The sequence below is a fragment of the Nerophis lumbriciformis genome, linkage group LG13 (assembly GCF_033978685.3).
Source record: "Nerophis lumbriciformis linkage group LG13, RoL_Nlum_v2.1, whole genome shotgun sequence".
Lineage (NCBI taxonomy): Eukaryota > Metazoa > Chordata > Actinopteri > Syngnathiformes > Syngnathidae > Nerophis > Nerophis lumbriciformis.
This window is the reverse complement of record NC_084560.2, coordinates 22,817,921-22,840,831: the sequence shown is the minus strand read 5'-3', so window position 1 is coordinate 22,840,831 and position 22,911 is coordinate 22,817,921. Positions and strand designations below refer to the sequence as shown.

The 22,911-nt window shown below is 40.1% G+C and overlaps 1 protein-coding gene across 3 annotated transcripts; it reads right to left on the bottom strand.

Moving 5' to 3' along the window:
• Positions 1–7,142: 7,142 nt before the first annotated feature.
• On the bottom strand, positions 7,143–20,883 carry cflara (CASP8 and FADD-like apoptosis regulator a). 3 transcript variants are annotated; one of them, XM_061971484.2, is made up of 8 exons: positions 20,541–20,883; positions 20,115–20,168; positions 15,527–15,632; positions 15,239–15,374; positions 11,454–11,497; positions 11,002–11,080; positions 7,696–8,200; positions 7,143–7,618 (listed from the first exon to the last, which is right to left on the bottom strand). In XM_061971484.2, exons 2-8 carry the CDS (start codon positions 20,144–20,146, stop codon positions 7,492–7,494), a joined length of 1,029 nt encoding a protein of 342 aa, XP_061827468.1. In that variant the 5' UTR covers positions 20,147–20,168; positions 20,541–20,883; the 3' UTR covers positions 7,143–7,491. The 3 variants fall into 3 exon arrangements, with proteins under 3 accessions (XP_061827468.1, XP_061827467.1, XP_061827469.1); XM_061971483.1 differs by having other exon boundaries at positions 20,115–20,468; positions 20,541–20,881; XM_061971485.1 differs by lacking the exon at positions 20,115–20,168.
• Positions 20,884–22,911: the final 2,028 nt, after the last annotated feature.

Genomic DNA, 22,911 nt, shown 5'->3' with positions numbered 1-22,911 from the left:
AGCGGTAGCGTGAGTGCGGGGAGGGACTAGTTGGTTTTGTGTTGGATTGGCTCTGTGCAAGCAATCAATAAAGCAAGATTTGCAACTAATCGCTGGACTCATCATTCACCCTAAAGTCGTCCACTGTGGAGACCCACTGCCGGGTAAGGTGAAGGGTGTTGCCCCGAGCATACATCGGCCCTGGAGAAGTGTCTCCCCTGCGCTCTTCACTACGGTCTCGTTCTTCTGCTTCGTCTCCTTGTGTGCGCACACTGGACTCAAGTCCGCATTGAGCTGGAGGCCACGCCCCCTCCAGCTCCGGCTGAATTCCGGGAGGTTTTCGGGACAGGCGCTGAATTTCGGGAGTCTCCCAGGAAATCCGGGAGGGTTGGCAAGTATGCTTTAAGTGTCACAGGCAGTCAGATGTGTGGGTACAGTAGATTATTTGCATTTTTTACTAAATATTTAGCTTTACACTTGGCGAGATATTTGGAATTATCATTAGATTTATATTCAACATGTATGATTTAAATTTTGAGTTGAACTTTTTAACTTTGCACTCCTCCACTTTCCTTCCTTAGTTCCACTTGAGGATGCCCCACAGGTGCTCAATTAGGTATAGAGACACACCTGATCCATCCATCGCCATTTGTCGTCTTGGTGGTGTTTGGGCTCCTCAACAAGTTGGGACAATTGCCATAAGAGCTTTTTACCACTGGAAGAAATGCTCTGCTTCAGAAAGTACAATATGTTGGAATTCATGTTTCCCACAGTGAACCGCAGCTCTGTAGTGACGGCAGCTCTCATGCAGCCCCAGACTTTTAACACTACCACCACCGTGATTTACTGTAGGTAAGACACAATCATATTGCTACTCAATTGTGTTGCCTCATTTTCAGTGGATAGTACATCTATACTAGATACATGACTACTTTAAAGTACAGTATATCCCAGGGGTCGGCAACCCAAAATGTTGAAAGAGCCATATTGGACCAAAAATACAAAAACAAATCTGTCTGGAGCCGCAACAAATTAAAAGCCATATTACATACAGATAGTGTGTCATGAGATATACATTGAATTGAGATGACTTAAAAGAAACTAAATGACCTCAAATATAGCTACAAATGAGGCATAATGATGCAATATGTACATATAGCTAGCCTAAATAGCATGTTAGCATCGATTAGCTTGCAGTCTTGCAGTGACCAAATATGTCTGATTAGCACTCCACACAAGTCAATAACATCAGCAAAACTTACCTTTGTGCATTCATGCACAAGGTTAAAAGTTTGGTGGACAAAATGAGACAGAAAAAGAAGTGGCATAAAACACGTCCTCGAAAGTCGGAGAAAGTTATACATGTAAACAAACTACGGTGAGTTCAAGGACCGCCAAAATTAGTAGGACAAAACGGCGCTCGCCAAATACTTGAGTCAGTGAAGCATGTTTAATATAAACCAGAGGTGTGGACTCGAGTCACATGACTTGGACTCGAGTCAGACTCGAGTCATGAATTTGATGACTTTAGACTCGACTTGACAAAATGTAAAAAGACTTGCAACTCGACTTAGACTTTAACATCAATGACTTGTGACTTCACTTGGACTTGAGCCTTTTGAATTGACATGACTTGACATGACTTGCTACTTTCCCCAAAACCCAAAGATGAAAAAGTTATTCGGGAGCGCTCCGTATTTTTCATTGTGTACTTGTCTATCAGCGTTGCGTGTGTCAGCTGGTGTGGTCTCAGTACAACAGCCAATCAAATTAGATCTACTTTGTTTTCATCACACAGCATTCATCCAATCAAATTGCAGGACAACCAACGAAGAAGACATGTCCAAACCACACGCCAGTGAACAAAAAATGATACCTAAAATAATTTCGTTTGGGTATAAAAATTACGAGGTGGTCAACACAAAACGGTTTGCAGTATGCAACACATGCGGTTCGAAAATTACTGATGGAGAGGCAACAACTTCCAACTTCGTCCGGCATTTGAAGTTGCACAAAGAACGGTAAGTTTTGAATGTAAGATAACGTTTATTGGCTAAGTAACGTGACTTTTATTTGCTGTGTAGTTAAATCAGTGAGGCTGTAAACTCACTGCTAACGTTATAACGTTATTGCAAACACGGGAATCTGTTGCAGTTCACTACCTTATTCATACTTTTTGTTCAGTGATTTTTTTTAAGCAGGGTTACGTTAGTCAATATATCACACGTAACGTTAGACGGCGGTCAGCAGCACCGCGTATTTTAGCCACCTAAAAAAAGACAAAAATAGTAAAATAAAGGTCAGTTAAAATGTATACTATATTATGAATATGTGTACCGTTTTAGCTAGCTTTCTGACATACTGTTGGTTGTTTACCTCAGTGGTCCCCAACCACCGGGCCACGGCCCGGTACTGGTCCGTGGATCGATTGGTATCGGGCCGCACAAGAAATAAAAAATGTTTTTTTCTTTTTTTAATTAAATCAACATAAAAAAACACAAGATACACTTACAAGTAGTGCACCAACCCAAAACAACTCTCTCCCCCCCTTTGTTCTGGGCATTGAACATGAAGACTCTTCCTTCACTGTTCCGAGTGGCCATGAGAGTCTTGGCAGTGCCTGCCTCCAGTGCTCCAGTGGAGCGAGTTTTCAGCCATGGTGGCATCATACTACACCCCCATCGTGCACAAATGACTGACAGACTCTTGGCTAATTTGGTCTTTTGCAAATGCAATGCAGCATAGGGCCCTGACATATAAAAAGTACAACTTTTTTGTTATGTTCACGTATATGTCATGTTTTTTCAATGTTAACACTTTTGTACAAATAAGTACGTTTACACTTTATTTTTCAATGTGTTTGTTCTGTAAATGAATGAGTTAATGTTTAAAATGACTGGTTAATAGTGCTATTATAAAGTGCAATGTCAGCACAATTTTCTTTCCTGCAATTTAAAATGCACTTGTTTTAATAAATAAATACAGCGTTTGAAAAGCATACACTATCTGTGTTAATATATTAGTCTGTGGTTAAAAGGACTTGAAAGGACTCAAAACTCAAAATGCAGGACTTAGGACTTGACTTGAGACTTTCCAGTCTTGACTTTGGACTTGACTCGGGGCTTGCCTGTCTTGACTCGGGACTTGACTCGGACTTGAGGGCAAAGACTTGAGACTTACTTGTGACTTGCAAAACAATGACTTGGTCCCACCTCTGATATAAACAATGTGCTTTATAACAATTAGGGAGGTTTGTGTCATGTTTGTCCTCCTACAGAAACCATATTAAAACAAAAAACAATTTTTTTCCCCTCATCTTTTTCCATTTTCCATACATTTTTGAAAAAGCTCCAGAGAGCCACTAGGGCGGCGCTAAAGAGCCGCATGCGGCTCTACAGCCGCGGGTTGCCGACCCCTGGTATATCCAAGTTTCCTTTTTGATTAATATTGTCCTTTGAGAAAATACACTGTAATAAAAATGGTATGTTTAAGATTTATGATGTAGAATGGTAAAATATCAGAAACAAAGTGATAAAAAAAAATTTTTGGTGACAGTGAAATATATTTTGCGAAATATTGCTCATTTATATGCATTTGAATAAAGTTAGTATGGAATTTCTATAGTTCTGTCTTCATATGAAGGAAATGTGATACAAATATTGTAAAAATTAACATACAGTGGTGGTCAAAAGTTGACATACACTTGTCAAGAACATAATGTCATGGCTCTGTTGAGTTTCCAATAATTTCTACAACTCTTATTTTTGTGTGATAGAGTGATTGTGAGCACATATTTGTTCGTCACAAAAAAACATTGATGAAGTTTGCTTCTTGTATGAATTTATTATGGGTCTACTGAAAATGTGAGTAAATCTGCTGGGTCAAAAGTATACATACAGCAATGTTAATATTTGGTTACATGTTTCACTGCTATAAGGCACTTTTGGTAGCCATCCACAAGCTTCTGGTTGAGTTTTTGACCACTCCTCTTGACAAAATTGGTGCAGTTCAGCTAAATGTGTTGGTTTTCTGACATGGACTTGTTTCTTCAGCATTGTCCACATGTTTAAGTCAGGACTTTGGGAAGGCCATTCTAAAACCTTAATTCCAGCCTGATTTAGCCATTCCTTTACCACTTTTGACGAGTGTTTGGGGGTCATTGTCCTGTTGGAACACCCAACTGTGCCCAAGACCCAATCTCCGGGCTGATGATTTTAGGTTGTCCTGAAGAATTTGGAGGTAATCCTCCTTTTTCATTGTCCCATTTACTCTCTGTAAAGCACCAGTTCCATTGGCAGCAAAACAGGCCCAGAGCATAATACTACCACCACCATGCTTGATGGTAGGTATGGTGTACTTGGGATTAAAGGCCTCACCTTTTCTCCTCCAAACATATTGCTGGGTATTGTGGCCAAACATCTCAATTTCTGTTTCATCTGACATCACATGGGCAAAGAGAAGACCTTCTGGAGGAAAGTTCTGAATGTTTTGAATCTTGAAGTACAGTAAGCAAAATTCTGATTGCTGCCTGCATTTGTGAGCAGGACAATGTTAACAATATACTGTACAATAGACAATATCATGTAAAATCATATTGTTTATTCATTTAAATATTTTTAAAAAAGAGCACTAATAAACTCAAGCTAACAAATGACTCAGACATCATTGATACTTTGTGTGTGTGTGTGTTACTGACTCCATTACAACTCTTGCTCTCGTCATAGTCAAACTCATCACCAGTGACAACACTTGCCATATATCAAATAAATAATGATGATGACACAATTGCATTGAAACTGCAATACAAACACTAAACTGTTGCCGACATAACAGGGAACACTGAAAAGTGGCAAGTTTAATATGAAACACAAATGTTTTCACTGTACTGTGCATGTGACATAGGTAATAAATATAGACAAAATACTTTGTAGTATGTAAGGACACATATTAGTACATGTTATAAGTCATGTTCCTGGATTTGTTCTGACAATATAATTGAACTTGTGTCCAAAGAATGGAGTATTTTTAATTAAATTATGCAAGCGAAAAATAACCTGTGATTAGTCATGGTTAATCCAAATTCAAAAGTGTGATTAATCTGATTTTAAAAAAAACATTTGACAGCACTAATACAATGATAAATGAATGTATGCAACAGGCTTGTGCAAAACTCCAAACTGAATTGGGAATTGGGAATGTCTACCAAATTGTAATTCATTTATATGAATTTGAATTCCGAAAGTGGAATTACAGTTCATCAAACTCTTAATTTACAACTAAAAAATTCCCGCGGAAATTTTGATGGGCCTGCTATCTGTGCCCTGGAACTCTGGCCGGGGGTTGCCCGAAGCTGCCGTGCTTTTAAGACTGTGCCGAGTGTCTGAATCCGTGAGTTGCAGGTGTAACTGTACAAAATGAGCCACAAAGCTAGCCTAAAACAGTAGCATGTTCACATAAAAATGCTAACACTTAGCATGAGTGCTAACGATAGCATGGTAACAGTCAGCATGTTTCATATACCAATTATATGACTCAAAGGCGTATGGCTGCGGAAATAGAAAAAAGAAAGTGTAAAATTAAATGAAAAAGTTAGCATACTTAAGTTAGCTTGCTAGCATGCTATTGTTTGCATGCTAACAGTTAACAAGTGTCGCATGAATTGCCATGAATTTATTAACATGGATCCCGACTTAAACAAGTTGAAAAACTTATTCGGGTGTTACCATTTAGTGGTTGTACGGAATATGTACTGTACTGTGCAATCTACTAATAAAAGTTTCAATCAATCAATCAAACATAGCAAGTTATATGACTCTGGGTTAAACGGTTGAAAAACTAACTCAAAAAGTTAGCAAGCTAACGTGAGCATGGTAATGGTTAGCTTGTGTCACATACCAAGTTATATGACTCTAAGGCAGGGGTGTCAAACGTATGGCCCGAGGGCCGGATGAGGCCCGCAAACAGGTTTTATCCGGCCCGCGGGATGAGTTTGCTAAGTATAAAAATTAACCTGAAATTTTTTAATGAGACAGCTGTCGCAATAGCAATTATTTGTATCTTTGTAGATGATGCTTAATATGTACAAAATAAATCACATGTTAGTACAGTTAGTACATGTCAGTCGAGGAAAATGAGCAAACTGCATACTAAAAGGGACATGGGGGATTTTTTTTTTTTTTTTAGATATGTATCTCGTGCGCATGAGGTATGTATCACGTGCGCACTAGAAAGCATTGGATGCGTGTGCGTGGTTTGAGGTGTGTATGAAAATGCCAGTTCAGGAGTTTATTTGGCTGTATTTCCAACTAGGACTTTCCCCCATGTGTGTTGTGGCAAAATGTGAATGCCTGCCAAAAATGTATTTCCTTCGTGGGGGCGCACAGCGCTCGCTGAACCTGCATTTTTGTCTTGGTGCACAGCGGATTACTAGGCGTAAGACAAACACTGTATCTTCCTGGTTATTGTATCGCTACGTGTTTGACATTATTTAACACTTTATTGTGCCCGGAAAAGGACAGTTTGCCTCTTCTGTGGCATTAATGAGATTTAAAGGTCTATTGTTAGTCCGATGTTGATGTGATAAAACCTCTTTCTTGTTTGGAAGATACACACAATTGTAACTGTTTTTTCTTGTTGCACATAATAAATATTTATTAAGTGTTTGGATGTATTCATTTATGTAAAATTGTCATTAAATGTAATATTGCCTGACAAAAAGTGATTCAACGTAGTATTTTGATATTTACACATCGCATATTTACACACGCATATTTGACTAGAATACCCTTACGAGCATTACATATATCTAAATCAAGTACCTACTGTACTGTTTACTTGTAGAAATACCCTTTTTAGAACAAATATCTACCCAAATGGCCACTTTGTTGCTGCCAAAAATTGATTTCAAGTAATATTTTGATATTGACACATCTCATCTCTGCACATTTGACTAGAATACCCTCATGGGCATTACATACAGTATATATAAATCAAATACCTACTGTACTGTTTACTTGTTGAAATACATATCTAAAAATATATATATATAATTTTTTACCCCATGTCCCTTTAGGGGCTCCGTAATAACATCCTGTAATTTGATTTTGATATAATTTTTTTATCTTGATAGATTGAAAAGTAACACCAATGAGTTGACTGATGAACATTATCACATAATTTATTCAGAAAATATAAATAACGACAAATAAAGATAGATTACTGTTAAAAGTGTAAAAAATACAACAACAACATTATGATTTGTAGAATTTCAGAATGTGCTTGTTCTATTTTTAAACAAAGAAAACAATCTGAGGTTGTCTTTATTTTTAAGTTACCGTGCCGTGATTTTACCAGTCCGGCCCACTTGGGAGTAGATTTTTCTCCATGTGGCCCCCGATCTAAAATGAGTTTGACACCCCTGCTGTAAATAAATAAAACATCATTAAAAAAAAAAGAGATATTTGTATAATTCTGAATTTTACACAAGCCGGCTATGCCAAGCTGCCTGAAAGTCTAGAAGTAAAGCTCTTTTCTTAAAGTGTGTTTCAGATCAATGTGATACTCCTGCCCAGGATACCTGCTGTTGTGTTTAAAGACGGCTCCATTCACCTCCAGGTGAAGATCCACCAGGTGTCTGCTCCTGTCAGAACAAAAACACGTGTTTAGGCTCCTCTTAAAACAAGAAGAATGTATTTTCAATCTGTGAGGAACATCTACCCCCGCTGGCCTTTGTGCATGGCGTCCGTCAACGCCTTGAGGTAAACGGAGCGATGTTGTCCTTGCTGCAGCTGGTCTTCTCCAGTCCAGCAGTGACTCCAGAACACATCTGCACGTGACGGGATTGAACTGGGACTTGACGGACAAACACCCCCGTCTGTCTCCAAATCCTCATCCTGTTGGTCCAGTCTGGCGCAAGGCTGGAACTCCGGGACCCTGTACCCCTGGATGAAGAAGAGTTTGGGCTTGTCGACCAGCGCGGAACACACGTCACCGGCGAACAGACGGCTAAGATCATCCAGCGGGAGGCTCTCGTCGTACGAATCCGTGGCCAGGAGATGAGTGGCGGTGGTGCGGCTAATGATGCAGCAGACGAAGCCATCGCCCTTGAGCTCCTTACTTCCTTGGGATAGCCCTCTGAGCACTGAAACCGTCTGAGCAACACTGAGGCATTTGTGCAAGGTCACGCTGAAGTGCAGCGATTTAAAAGTGTGCTCCAGCATCTCTGAGGAAGAAAAAAAGTGACCTGAATGACACTCCAGAACCATCTCCAAATGTCAGACCAACATTAATATTCATGTATTACTCATTGATGAATTGTTTGTCCACTAACTGCTCATTAAGTCCCCTTATTGAGCAAATGGGACTTTTTAATGTTCTACAGTAAACTGCAACCAATGTGGCCTCACTTTTGAAGTCATGTAATGCCAAAAAAGGTCAAACTCAGACATGTTAGCTACCGTATTACCGGACTATCCTATTTTTCCCCTCAAAACTCGACAGTGCGCCTTATAACCCGGTGCGCTTAATGTACGGAAAAATTCTGGTTTTGCTTACCGACCTCGAAGCTATTTTATTCGGTACATGGTGTAATGATAAGTGTGACCAGTAGATGGCAGTCAAACATAAGAGATGCGTGTAGACTGCAATATAATGGCAGTCACACACAAGAGATACGTGTAGACTGCAATATGTCTCAAGTAAACAACACCAACATTGCATATGTTCCATTGAAAATATAGAACATTACACACGGCGCTCAAAAATCTATCAAAATGTTTTAGTACGACTTTGGTAAATTATGAAGCCACACCGCTTGATGGATTGTACTGTGCTTCAACATACGTGTATTATTATGGTGTGTGTATAAGGTAAGACATTATGTGGCGTTTTGTTTCGCAATATTATGCAAAAGCAACTTTTCTTACCTTGTGGTACCTGCTGATCTGTATTTGGGATCTACATAAGTTCTGAAAATTTGCCTTTGTAGTCTGTGTCGACGCCGTAGTTGATAAGCTTCTTCTTTTTCTCTATCTTCTTGTTATGGGACATTCATCCTCCGCTGTTGCCATTTCTAATATAAAGTAGTGTAAAGTTCTTACTTATATTTGTCAGTAAACTCACCATAAAAGCACTAAAACATACCGGTGTAGTGAGTTTACATTATTCACCCAAGGAACTTTAGTTATTAGAGAGTTCCAATCGGACGTTTTTTTCACGGCACAAATTTCCGGCGGATAAGGAGATGATGCTCCGTTATTGATTGAAGTAAAGTCTGAATGTCATTAAAACAGCTAGCTCCATCTTTTGACACTTTTTCCACTTCCGTCCTTGCATGCTACACCGCTACAACAAAGATGACGGGGAGAAGACGCTGTTGAAGGTGAGCCACGTAAATAAGACCGCACACAAAACGGCGCATCCTGAAGAGACTGTCAGAAAGCGGCTTGAAGATGATCTGTAAAACATCATCTATGCAACATTTTGACCAAAGAACCACCATTACATGTTATGTAGACCACAAGGAAGTGTTTTACATTTAGAAAAAAAAAAATTAATATGACTCCTTTAATGCGATTTATAATCTGGTGCGCCTTACATATGAAAAAAGATCAAAAATAGACCATTCATCAGCAGTGTACCTTATAATCCGGTGCGCCCTATGGTCTGGAAAATACGGTATATGAACATGCTACATGTATACAGGTGATCGCTTTGTAAAACCTTTTTTTCTTTTAAAGCACAGGCTTTGCTTCATCTTAAAATAAAGCTAAGAGAGAGGTTCAAGACTGTTGGAAAACCATTTCAGGTGACTACCTCTTGAAGCTCATTGAGAGAATGCCAAGAGTGTGCAAAGCAGTAATCAGAGCAAAGGGTGGCTATTCTGAATAAACTAGAACATAAAACATGTTTTCAGTTATTTCACCTTTTTTGTTCAGTACATAACTCCATGTTAGAATAATTATGTATATATTATCACACAACTCTTATGGTTAAGGGCCGTTGATATAGTTATTATCAATTGTGCTGAAGTTGTATTTTTCTATCTGTGCAAAGGGACAGCTGGCAATCCAAAAGATTGCAAGTCGTCTCATATCAGTGTTGTGTCCAGACTCGGCCTGCTGACTGCCAAGGCCGAACATCGAGTACTGGGACGCAGACAAAGCAGTGACAGGGCGATATCACGAGTGTCAGCACATTTGCATTTCCTTAATAGTCATATATTGTGTCTAACTGGGGCTGTTGAGATTACCCCCTTCCCTCAGCGACAGCCTCAGTGATGTAACCAGGGACCTCCCAAATAAATAGAGGAGCACGTGGGCAGGATTTTAGAGCGTAGTTGGAACTGTACAGTCTAAAAACGTCTCTCCTCATTGAGCCAAATTGAACTCTGTCTTTGCATGATTCCTTGCTTCTTGTCTGTTTAATAGATGTCATCAGTGTTTGAACCTGACACTACACGTGTTCATTCATAGTTTTGATGCCTTCAGTGACAATCTACAATGTAAATAGTCATGAAAATAAAGAAAACACATTGAATGACGAGAAGGTGTGTCCAAACTTTTGGCCTGTACTGTATAAAATGGCCTGTACTGTATAATGCAGCTGGGATAAGCTCCAACACCCCCCGCGACCCCGAAAGGGACAAGCGGCAGAAAATGGATGGATGGATGGATGGATGTATAGACTTACAACGTGTATTTAAAACGTTTATGGAGGTTTTTTAGAGCCCGACTCCCGTTGGCTTCATTGTTGAATGACTTTTGCTAACATTTATTTACAGGTTAGGATGCATATTAAAGAAAAACATGTGTGTGCCTGTCTCGCATAAGGATTTAATGCAAAAAAGTGCAGTTCTCCTTTCAGGTATATCAGGAATAAGTAGAAACAGCCCCATCTGCTGTTCTGGTGGGGCACTCACGCTAAGTATCATTACAATGTGGAAGCACCTATTATATTTATGTGTATGTACAATGCTGCAAATGACCACAATAAGAAAGGGACTGCAGAGATAGCGTGTCTTACCTCCATCATTACCCACGCAGTCTATGATGACACACAGTCCTCTGGGCTTACTGCTAAATTTGTATTTGTTGACGTGACTCTAAAGCACACATACAGACAGAGACTATTAGAAATACACTACAGGCTGGGATATACTGTACAATGTAGGAGCAAAAGTCTGGACAAAAGTCTTGGGACACAACTATTTGGACCAGATACCTTAGGTTATCATTAATTGTTATGCTGTATCCAATTTTTATTTTCAGACATTGTGGGGACAGTTTAGGTAAAGCCCATTTTCTGTTCTAGCATGACTGTCCCACGGCGCACTAAGCAGGGTCCATAAAAGCTACCTTAAATGAGTTTGGTGTGGTGCAACATATCTGGAAACATTTCTAATATCTCTCTAAATTCATACTTGGGTGTTCCAATACTTTTGTCCATATATTGCACATGTTTGACTCTTATATTACCTGGCAGGTCTGCTGTAGTTTGGTCTCAAGCATATTTGTGTTTCCTGAAATCAAAAGTAATGTGACATCAGTGACAATTTTAACTAGACTTATTTTGTCCATCATTCACAATCCCTATGTAAGACAAGAACACATATGTTTTCCTTTTTTTTATGTTTTTTACATTTTCAATATCCGGCAAGTATGAAGTGGCTAACAATGAAGCTAATGGGAGTAATCTATTGCGTCCATAAAGCCCTCTAAAAACATTCAAAATCCACCAACAATACTCGTGTGACCTGAATATTAACAAAGTATAAGCGATATTTTTATTATAACACTGAAGAACTACTTTAAACATGGCCGTGATCCCAAAGAGGTAACTAGCTTTTGATTGATTGATTGATTGAAACTTTTATTAGTAGACTGCACAGTTCAGTACATATTCCGTACAATTGACCACTAAATGGTAACACCCAAATAAGTTTTTCAACTTGTTTAAGTCGGGGTCCACGTTAATCAATTCATGCTACAAATATATACTATCAGCATAATACAGTCATCACACAGGTTAATCATCAGAGTATATACATTGACTTATTTACATTATTTACAATCCGGGGGGTGGGATGAGGAGGGTTTGGTTGATATCAGCACTTTAGTCATCGACAATTGCATCATCAGAGAAACGGGCATTGATACAGTCTAGGTCTGACTTGGTAGGATATGTACAGCGAGCAGAGAACATAGTGAGTTCAGATAGCATAAGAACAAATATATACATTAGAAATACATTTGATTATTTACATTTGGTTATTTACAATTCGGGGAGGCGGGGTGTGGAAGGGGGAGGGTGTTAGTCTAGGGTTGTAGTTGCCTGGAGGTGTTGTTTTAGTGCGGTTTTGAAGGAGGATAGAGATGCACTTTCTTTTATGGAATGCACATTCCATATTGATGTGGCATAGAAGGAGAATGATTTAAGACCTTTGTTAGATCGGAATCTGAGTTTAACGTGGTTTGTGGAACTCCCCCTGGTGTTGTGGTTATGGCGGTCATTTACGTTAAGGAAGTAGTTTGACATGTACTTGGGTATCAGGGAGGTGTAGCGGATTTTATAGACTAGGCTCAGTGCAAGTTGTTTTACTCTGTCCTCCACCCTGAGCCAGCCCACTTTGGAGAAGTGGGTTGGAGTGAGGTGTGATCTGGGGTGGAGGTCTAGAAGTAATCTGACTAGCTTGTTCTGGGATGTTTGGAGTCTAGATTTGAGGGTTTTGGAGGTGCTAGGGTACCAGGAGGTGCAAGCGTAATCGACAAAGGGTTGAACAAGAGTTCCCGCTAGAATCTTCAAGGTGCTTTTGTTGACCAGAGAGAAGATTCTGTAGAGAAATCTCGTTCGTTGGTTGACCTTTCTGATTACCTTGGTTGCCATTTTATCACAGGAAAGATTAGCCTCTAGAATGGAACCTAGGTAGGTGACCTCATCTTTCCTGGTGATAACAATGTCACCCACTTTATAGTGAAGTCACTGACTTTCTTGAGATTGATTTGGGACCCAAATAGGATGGATTCCGTTTTACCCAAGTGTATGGATAGTTTATTGTCAGCGAGCCAGGTGCAAATACTAAGGAGTTCAGCACTGAGGATTTTTTCCACCAGCTTATACTGCTATATTGACATATTGAGCCGGTGAACTGCTGCGTCGCCTCTGAGTTAGTGAAAGTAAATTATATATTATAATCATAACTCTCACCTGGATAGTAGAAGGTTGTGGTGTAAAACCGATAAGTTACTAAACTTTGACATTCAATTTAGAACCGGCAGCTGGTATGCGGCCACCTTTTTTTTTTTTTTTTTACCTGGGTGGTGGATTATGACTAGTTCTTCATCTAAACGGGACGATATGAACATCCTATCAGTCGGCATCCCAGTTAGAGCAGCCATTGTACTTGGGTTATACAGCATACCGGTACTGGTATAGTATCACGGTACTAATGAATCAAAATGTTTTATTTTATTTAAGGACAAACTTGCAATAAGAAACATATTTTAAATGTACCGTAAGATTTGTTGTTAAAATAAAGCCAATAATGCAATTTTTTGTGGTCCCCTTTATTTAAAAAAAGTATCGAAAAGTACCAAAAAGTATCAAAATAAATTTTGGTACCGGTACCAAAATATCGGTATCGGGACAACACTACATTGTACAAAAAGTGATTGTTTTATTAGGGCCTAAACAGTGGAGAAGGCCCCATAGGGGCGCTGCAGAGCACCGCTAGGGCCCTATAGGACACCTGCTCAGTGGCCTCATGGTTAGAGTGTCCGCCCTGAGATCAGTAGGTTGTGAGTTCAAACCCCTGCCGAATCATACCAAAGACTATAAAAATGGGACCCATTACCTCCCTGTTTGGCACTCAGCATCAAGGGTTGGAATTGGGGGTTAAATCACCAAAAATGATTCCCGGGCGCGGCCACCGCTGCTGCCCACTACTCCCCTCACCTCCCAGGGGGTGATCAAGGGTGATGGGTCAAATGCAGAGGACAAATTTCGCCACACCTAGTGTGTGTGTGACAATCATTGGTACTTTAACTTTAACTATTGAAATTGTTGTGTGCTTTTTTTCTGCCTTTTTGAAGTCCTTAACATGCACAAAAAGTCCCCATAATTTGCAGGTGAGTCAGGTATGGTGAAAAATAAAATTTCAGACATGACTCACGAGCACCGCCTTTAAAATTAGACAAAATTAGCCGATCCTACCAGTTTCACGTGTTGACACGAAAATCACAGATGTCTATCATGACGGGACGCACATAAAAGTCTCAGGAACCCATACCTGAAACCCAACAGGAAGTCAGCCATCTTTGGGCGAAAAAAAGGGGTCGTACTTTAGCAAACTTCTTGTTAGAATAAATATGTGCAAGTTATCACACAACTCTTATGCTTCAAGGCCGTTGCTATAGTTATTAGCTATTGTGCTCAAGTTGTACTTTTCTATCTGTGCAAGGACATAAGTTGTTATCAGTCATGGCGTATGAGGGGTTGCCTCGCCGCAGATATTTTGTTTGTCATAGCCCACAAACAGCCAAGGACTTCAAAGACCTCAAAGAAGATAAGATGACAGCACGCAGACGAAGCAGAGCCAAGGCAATCACAAGGCCCCCAGCACATTCCGTCACGTATTGTGCGTACTGGAAGCTGCTTTGCATGAAATGTGTGGCCACTCCTTTTAGAGGCGGCCTCAGTGATGTAACCAGGGACCTCCCAAATAAATACAGGAGCACGTGGGCTGGACTTTAGAGCGTAGGTTGTTTCTGTAACTACAGTACAGCCCAAAACGTCTCTCCTCATTGAGCTGAATTGAACTCTGTCTCTGCATGATTCCTTGCTTCTTGTCTGTTTAATAGATGTCATCAGTGTTTGAACCTGACATCTTCTCCTGGGGACTTTGACCAAATGAGTTATAGTTAAAATTACAGATACTGCACATCAACTGCGAACTAATTTTTCCAACGCCATAAGATCTACTGCACTTTAGAAGATCGGATCTTCTGCCTAACTGAAATTAAGCTTTCAGGTCGGGGTCTGATCATGCCTCGATGTTAATTCAACACTGCTATCACCATCTGGGGTGAACATTTATGCCAGTCATAACTTCTTTCCACATGCTCTGATCTTCCCAAAATGTTTGATGGTGGGTTGGAGTATTGGGTGCAATGCAACTGCATTACTACAGTGGCACCATCAATGTTGTGGGGGGAAATGATAACTTTTATCATTTCTTTATAATCAACATTGTCAAAGTACTCACCTGACTTTTTGTACACCTTCAGTTTGTTGGCCAAGTCTCCCCGGCGAATGTGTACTAAAAGTTCCTCCAGAATGTCCACTCTTTGGGATGAAACTTCACCCAGGTGCTCTAGTTCTATAACAATGTCCAGAAAGTTCTACCAGAGAGAAGTAGGCAATATTTAGCACAGGAAGTGAATGTGTTCTGGAATGCCATGATTAAATCAATCAAAAATGTTGTTTTGGCTTAGTCACAAAAAACTAATATTCCCACCCACACAGGAATGTACCAGAACGGAAGTTCAATCACCTTGGCTTGTTCACTCCTCTTACGCCCTAAGATGTTGGACAGCAGGAACTTAAACATGATTACATCTTCACTGGTCATGTCCTCACTTAATTGAGTCATCAGCACTCTGCAGGAATAGAAGTCACATTCACATTTCATAGACAAACACACATCTGTCAACTGCCTTCGATAAATACTAAGCGGTGTAACCACACATACAAACAACAACATTTGATTCGCAAATTTTCAATAAATCCCTTGGAAAAATGTAAAACGTGTGTTGTTTTTAATTGTGTGAATACTGGTGCAATACATGAAAATCCACTTGCCCCTTCACCTTTGTTTCAGTATTTCTATTTAAAACTGTGTGCATATGCCATTTCTATGTATAGTGCTTCCCTCCAATCCAGGGAAACCTGCGAAACAAGCTTGTAGGGATGATATAGCCTCTGTATTTTTTCCTGACCTAATGTATATACCGGTACTGTATATATATATATATATATATATATATTTTTTTTTTTTTTTCTATGTTCATTTTTGGCCAGAATTTTAAACCCCTCTTTTGTCATTAAAATCTTCTGTTTAGGAACACTTCGCCTTCCTGGTGAAATATGTAAACGGGCATGTGGAGGATATGATAGCAGTTGGGATGCATCGTATGAAACCTACATATCACAGTTATTGTGCTCTTTTAAACCCCTTTTCTGTCATTAAAATCTTCTGTATAGGAACACTTCGCCTTACTGGTGAAATATGTAAACGGGTATGCGGAGAATATGATGGCAGTAGGGATGTAAAGTATGAAACCTACATATCACAGTTATTGTGAGCAAAATTTCCCGTTTATTATTCTCATGGTATTCTTGAATGTGCTCAAAAAGAACTTACACTTATACACACAATCTTACCCACGTTTTTTTTTTTTTTAAACCAATATCTAATAAATCGACAATATACTTGATTGACAGAAGAAACATTTAATGTTGTTCTGGCTTCTTAGGAGCCATATTATTTTATTTAAGTGTTTAAATGTGGGATCTGAGCCGAGAATGTCGTTGTGGCTTGTGCAGCCCTTTGAGACACTTGTGATTAACTTAATCCTATAATTATTTTTATTATGATGTGGTTCTTCGGTCAAAATTTCGCATGGATTATTTTTTACAAACTGTCTTCAAGCCGCTTTCCGACCGTCTCTTCAGCATGCGCCGTTTAGTGGGCTGTCTGAGTTACGTGCTTCCACTTCGACAGCGTCTTCTCCTGCCATCTTTGCTGTAGTTTTTGGCGCTTCCATATCGAGACTACTGACAGATTGACTTTGTTTTAGAAATACCAACAGCAGAGTCTGCCCCACAGAGAATAGAGGATAAGAAGGAGCTTATTGACGACATTGTCAGACTACAATGGCGGAGGCGCGCAGAGAACTTTGGGTAAATATCATATATGGATAATCTGCTGACGTCACAGGTCAGAAAACGTCAAAGCGCAGAGCAAATTCCAAATGGCTCATTTAGTGGAAGTATTAAAGAATGCAAGATTGTTTTATAAATCCTATCTTGCTGATTGTATTGTACCATATGTCCCGACAGGAAATGTGCATTCTAAGAACTCCGGTTTATTAGTCATTCCCAGAGCACAAAAAAAATCTGCGGGCTATAGAGCGTTTTCTATTCGGGCTCCAGTACTCTGGAATGCCCTCCCGGTAACAGTTAGAGATGCTACCTCAGTAGAAGCATTTAAGTCCCATCTTAAAACTCGTTTGTATACGCTAGCCTTTAAATAGACCCCCCTTTTAGACCAGTTGATCTGCCGTCTCTTTTCTGCTCTGCCCCCCTCTACTGCATGGAGAGGTTATTAGGTGACCGCAGATGATGCACGAGCTGTTCAAAGTCGGGACCCGGGGTGGACCACTCATCTGTGTATCAGTTGGGGACGTCTCTACGCTGCTGACTTGTCTCCACTCAAGATGATCCCCTGCTGGCCCCACTATGGACTGGACTCTCACACTGTTAACTAGATCCACTCCACGTCCATTGCGCCGGTCGCCCAGGAGGGGGTCCCCACATCTGCAGTCCCTTCCAAGGTTTCTCATTGTATTTCATTGGGTTGAGTTTTTTCTTGCCCTGATGTGGGATCTGAGCCGAGGATATCGTTGTGGCTTGTGCAGCCCTTTGAGACACTCGAGATTTAGGGCTATATAAATAAACTTTGATTAATTGATTTAAATTTCTCCGTAATGCTTCCACACTTTGATTGAACATTTTCGGGACTTGTGCAAAACCCAAATACACAACAGCAGGTACCCAATAGTTAAGAAACCTTGGTTTTGCATACAAGGGCCCCTTTAAATGAGCGGTGTTTGCTTTTCTTATTGTGTATTTATTATTGACTTAATAGTACTAATATAACAGAAGAAGGAACTTGTTTCAATATCATGTTGATATTGTCAAACTGCCAATAGCATTCACCATGAATAAAGTGACAAATGTACAGTTAATATAGGGGTGTCAAAGTCATTTTAGCTCAGGGGCCACATGGAGGAAAATCTGTGCACACGTGGGCCGGACTATTAAAATCATGGCATTAAAACTAAAAAATAAAGACTACTTCAGATTGTTTTCTTTGCCTTACTTTGGCCAAAAGTAGAACAAACACATTCTGAAAATATTAAAATAAAAATATAGAAAAAAAAGACGGTAAAGTTTAGATCCATGAAGGGAAGAAGAAAGTGAATGAATGTTTATAACTGAAAACATTTACATATGTATAAAATTGTGTTTTCTTTTGTATTTTTTTTTTTTAACGAATTAAGTAACGTTTATGACAACCTTTTTCCAAAACACAATATAGAATATGAGATATAACAGGATAATGCATACATTTATCGTTTGTTTTCAAAACGGTTGCAAAAAAGTGGGACCCCAGAAATTTTTATGACTTGATGGGGTCCCTGGGACCCCATTTTGAAAATTCCTAGCGCCAACACTGAGGCATACAAAACAGCAGTAAGCGGCTGTGACCTGCAGGCCGGTTCTAAGGCCATATCTACACTAAGTCGTTTAACCCCATAAACAAATAATTATTTAGTCTAAGCCCTGTTTCAGTCACAATAAACCAGCGTTTAAGGTCCCCCTCCTCGGACAAATTTGTACACGGCTAAGTGCGCCGTGCATTTCTTGAATCTCCGGCACCTAGCTTTGTATGGACTCATTGATCGTTTACAAACTGAGTTCGGAGAGGAAGTGACGTCAGAAAGAACGCGCCACAGCCAGCTTCATAATAAAGCGGTTTTGTAACTTGGAGCTAATTACTGGAAATATGAAGGCAAGTCAACCAGACATGCCTGTGTTTCTCATTCTTCTACATGTACAGACGCTTGTGGAAATCACACATGAATACCTTAAGAGAAAGCGATTGCAGCTATTTGGGATACAACACTTCTCAGACGGCAAGAGAACTTTCCAATGTCAGCTGTGATTCTACTTACACTAGCGAAAAACTTTGTCCATTTGTCAAAGGAGAGTCAACGAGAATGCGGGCTACCGTGGATGTGATAAAAAAGGTAGCGTGTGCTTTGTATTACCTGGTCGTCGAGGGAAGACTAACTACGGAAAACGGCGAATGCATTTGGACTGACAAAGCAGACTGTATCAGTTATTGTCCGCCATGTATGTCGCGGACTCAACGTCTAGGTCCAGAGTATATAAAGTCACCAAAAAGGAATGGACAATGAAGGTGAAGGCAAAAGAGTGAGAACTGTCCTGACCACATATCTAGATCCCTACTTTGATTGTTTACGTGTGTAATAAAGATTTGATTAATCTATGAAGGCTCAGGTGTGATTCACTACAATAGGGCCCCACAGTACACTGGATTCTCGTTCATTGAAATACCACAACACTGGATATTGTTCGGATAAGTTAAATTTAAGAACTTGCACACAGAGCAACACTGGAGGTGACTATGACGTGCGCATTTTCCGCGCATGCGCATTAGGTCGTATTGCGGGGCAGGGGGTCTTAAACGGTGGCATTTTTGTGTGTGGACAAGGATAAGGTTAGGTGGGATTTACCCTGGATAACCTTATCCGGTTTAGTGTAAACGGGGCCTAATACTAATCAAATATCATCCCGGGGACTGTAGATAATTCATTCGCGAGCCGGATCTGGTCCGCGGGCCTTGACTTTGACACCCCTGAGTTAATACATGTGATCACTCATGGATGATCAGTATAGAAATCGGCAACATCCATCCATCCATCCATCTTCTTCCGCTTATCCGAGGTCGGGTCATGGGGGCAGCAGCCTAAGCAGGGAAGCCCAGACTTCCCTCTCCCCAGCCACTTCGTCTAGCTCTTCCCGGGGGATCCCGAGGCGTTCCCAGGCCAGCCGGGAGACATAGTCTTCCCAACGTGTCCTGGGTCTTCCCCGTGGCCTCCTACCGGTCGGACGTGCCCTAAACACCTCCCTAGGGAGGCGTTCGGGTGGCATCCTGACCAGATGCCCGAACCACCTCATCTATCCGCAAAAAGCTAAGTTGTTTCAAGCATTTAATATTGTTTTCTTAGCTATTATGATCATTGGGTACCTTTAAATATGAAATGCCTCACCTGAATCTTGGTAGAACCTGCCAGGACCCCATACTTCTCTCCACCGTATCCCTGCTGAAACCAAACACCTTCCTCACAATGTCATACCTTCCCAAATGCACCAGGAGCTCTAGCAGAAACATATTCCCAGCTGTGCCATAGCTCATGGCTCTGGAGTCAAGTGTCTCCTTCAAGCAGGCCACTGTATTATCTTTGTGCAAGCTTTCACACAAATACAACACTTCCTTGCGTTCGTCGCGGTTGAGAGCCTCTAATATTTCATCAATTCTCTGACTCGTCTCTATATCTGGAACGACCTCTAATGAAGGAACTGTATTGAAGCATTGAAGTTGATAAGTAGCCATTTTGATAATTCTGGGAACAAACACAGAACACAGTGATGGTGTCAAGTACTGTACAGTCAACAGTAACAAACGCCAAACTTACCTCGTAATAATTGTCTGATGTCAGCGAATATTAAGAGCGATAATTCTTAAAAGGTGGTGACTTTCCGAACAGAAAATACTGAAACTACTGTGAAATGAAGAGGAAGTATGTCTACCCACAGTGCTGTTCGGAAGGTACATGAAGTTCGAAGGGGAAGTGTCTGTATGGAAAGTGATAACTCAGGGGCGGGGTTTAGGTTATACAACAAGGTAGGCGTAATGGAAACTATGCAGCTCAGAAAACGTCGTGCGTACGTTTACGTTTAGAAACTAAATTATTTAAATAAGATTTAAATTTTAGCTCGGAAAACACTTCATTACCAGAATGAAATAATGATTTCTCAGGGATTGCCAAGGCGGAAATAGTCGCCACCTAAAAAAATACTTCATTAACAAAATAAAAGCATGATTTCTTAGGGCTTCCCAACGCGGAAATAGTCTCCACCAATCAGAGTACAGTGTGGCGAACTCCCCAGTAAGGAAAGCAGCCATTTGCTGTCGTGAAAGTCCAGTCGCCAGGTGACGTCAACGTCTCATTTGCATAATTCATTGCAATCGACGTTGTAGTAAAGATGCAAAAAAAGTACGATTAAAACTGCAAATTACCTTTCTGATTTTGATACTTTTTTTTAAATACAATTTTGTTTTGCATTGTTAAATGTTAAGAGTGTCAAATTTGATCAACACAATGGAGGGTAAATTGTTTCAATTATTTATATTAGCTTGACATGACAGTGAAGAAATACTGTATTCACCTTTACAACTCGCGCTGGTAAAAAAAAAAAAAAAAAGTGGTAGCTTTGCGCATGCGCATTTCATTTGCAGGAGGTGCGTGGGTCTGACTGACATGATGCCAGCCTTTTTGATTGATTGAGACTTTTATTAGTAGATTGCACAGTGAAGTACATATTCCGTACAATTCAACACTAAATGGTAACACCCGAATACGTTTTTCAACTTGTTTAAGTCGGGATTCACTTACATTGATTCATGATACAGATACTATTAAATATATACTAACATCATAATACAGTCATCACACAAGATAATCATCAGAGTAAATACATTGAATTATTTACATTATTTACATTATTTACAATATTTACAGCTAGGCAAATTCAGTGATGTACTTAAGTGACAGTAAATAAACATTTACATTTAAAATTCCAGTCGAAACTTCAGGTTTAAAATGTTTGGTTTTTTTTTTAATCAAAATGCATGAAACGGTCAGGCTCCAGCACCCCCAGCTTGATGTTCCACTTTTGTCACACACACACACACACCCACACACACACACACCCACCCACCCACACACACACACACACACACACACACACACACACACACACACACACACTCACGCACGCATGCACGCACTATTGTATTTGTTACCTTCTTGAGACCTCCGAAAAATGCCTACCTCTTTAGAAAGATTTGTATTTACAACATTATGCAAATATAAAAAAGGTAAGCTTTTTGTAAACTTTTTTTTTCTTAGAATTTTTTGTTTGTAATTGGGCTTTAATCGTCGTTATTTACTTCAAGTTATTACATTATGTCACTATAAATATATTTTTTTAAATACATTTTGGCCAAAAGGGGCGCATTTCAATTTCTTACACACACTTGTTATTTCATATGTTGACCAGAGGGGGACCACTTCAAATTGTTACACACACTTGTTATTTCATATGTTGACCAGAGGGGGAGCACTTTTATGACCGACACACAGTCAATTTGAAAAATCCCTCCTTTTTGGGACCACCCTCATTTTGATAGATTTCACCACCAGGGGTGCAAATGAGACCTCTATTTTTTGTTTTTTGTGATTAAGGCCGATGACAAACGAGTCACGGACCACAGATGGCCCCTGTGCCGCACTTTGTGCAACCGAGCTGTAGAAGCTAACTGTTAATGGCCACTATAGTCTTAGTACCGTAGTGTATTTGTTCATCCTACGGTCACATATGGGACGCGGGTTGTCTTACATCAGCAACGGAAGTCGTAAAATCAGCTGTTCACTTGGCGGGTTTTTTCGGGGATGAATAGGGAAATCCTTCTTTAGCTGCCGTCTTGTTTTATCATATATTGCTGCCTTTGTACCGGTCAATGTTTACTTTTTAAATCAACAAAAAATCCTGACTTTGGAGCAATGTTTACGGACTCTAGTATTTGGCTCTCTATTAGATGCAATGGTTTTCCATATTGGGACCATGATTTCGGTTCTAACTTGTTCACCGGTCCTCATATGGAAGGTACTTCTCCTTGTTGATTTCTCAAGAAGGGTAGCAATACAAGAACAATACAAGAACACACGCACACACACACACACACACACACACACACACACACACACACACACACACACACAC

Excerpts from the sequence above, each read along its gene's own strand:
- cflara (XM_061971483.1), bottom strand. The coding sequence starts at position 20,458 with ATGGCTACTTATCAACTTCAATGCTTCAATACAGTTCCTTCATTAGAG. Across the intron at positions 15,375-15,526 it reads AGAGGAGTGAACAAGCCAAG|AACTTTCTGGACATTGTTAT; the intron begins GTGATTGAACTT and ends TCTCTCTGGTAG. Across the intron at positions 8,201-11,001 it reads CTGCGTGGGTAATGATGGAG|AGATGCTGGAGCACACTTTT; the intron begins GTAAGACACGCT and ends TTTCTTCCTCAG.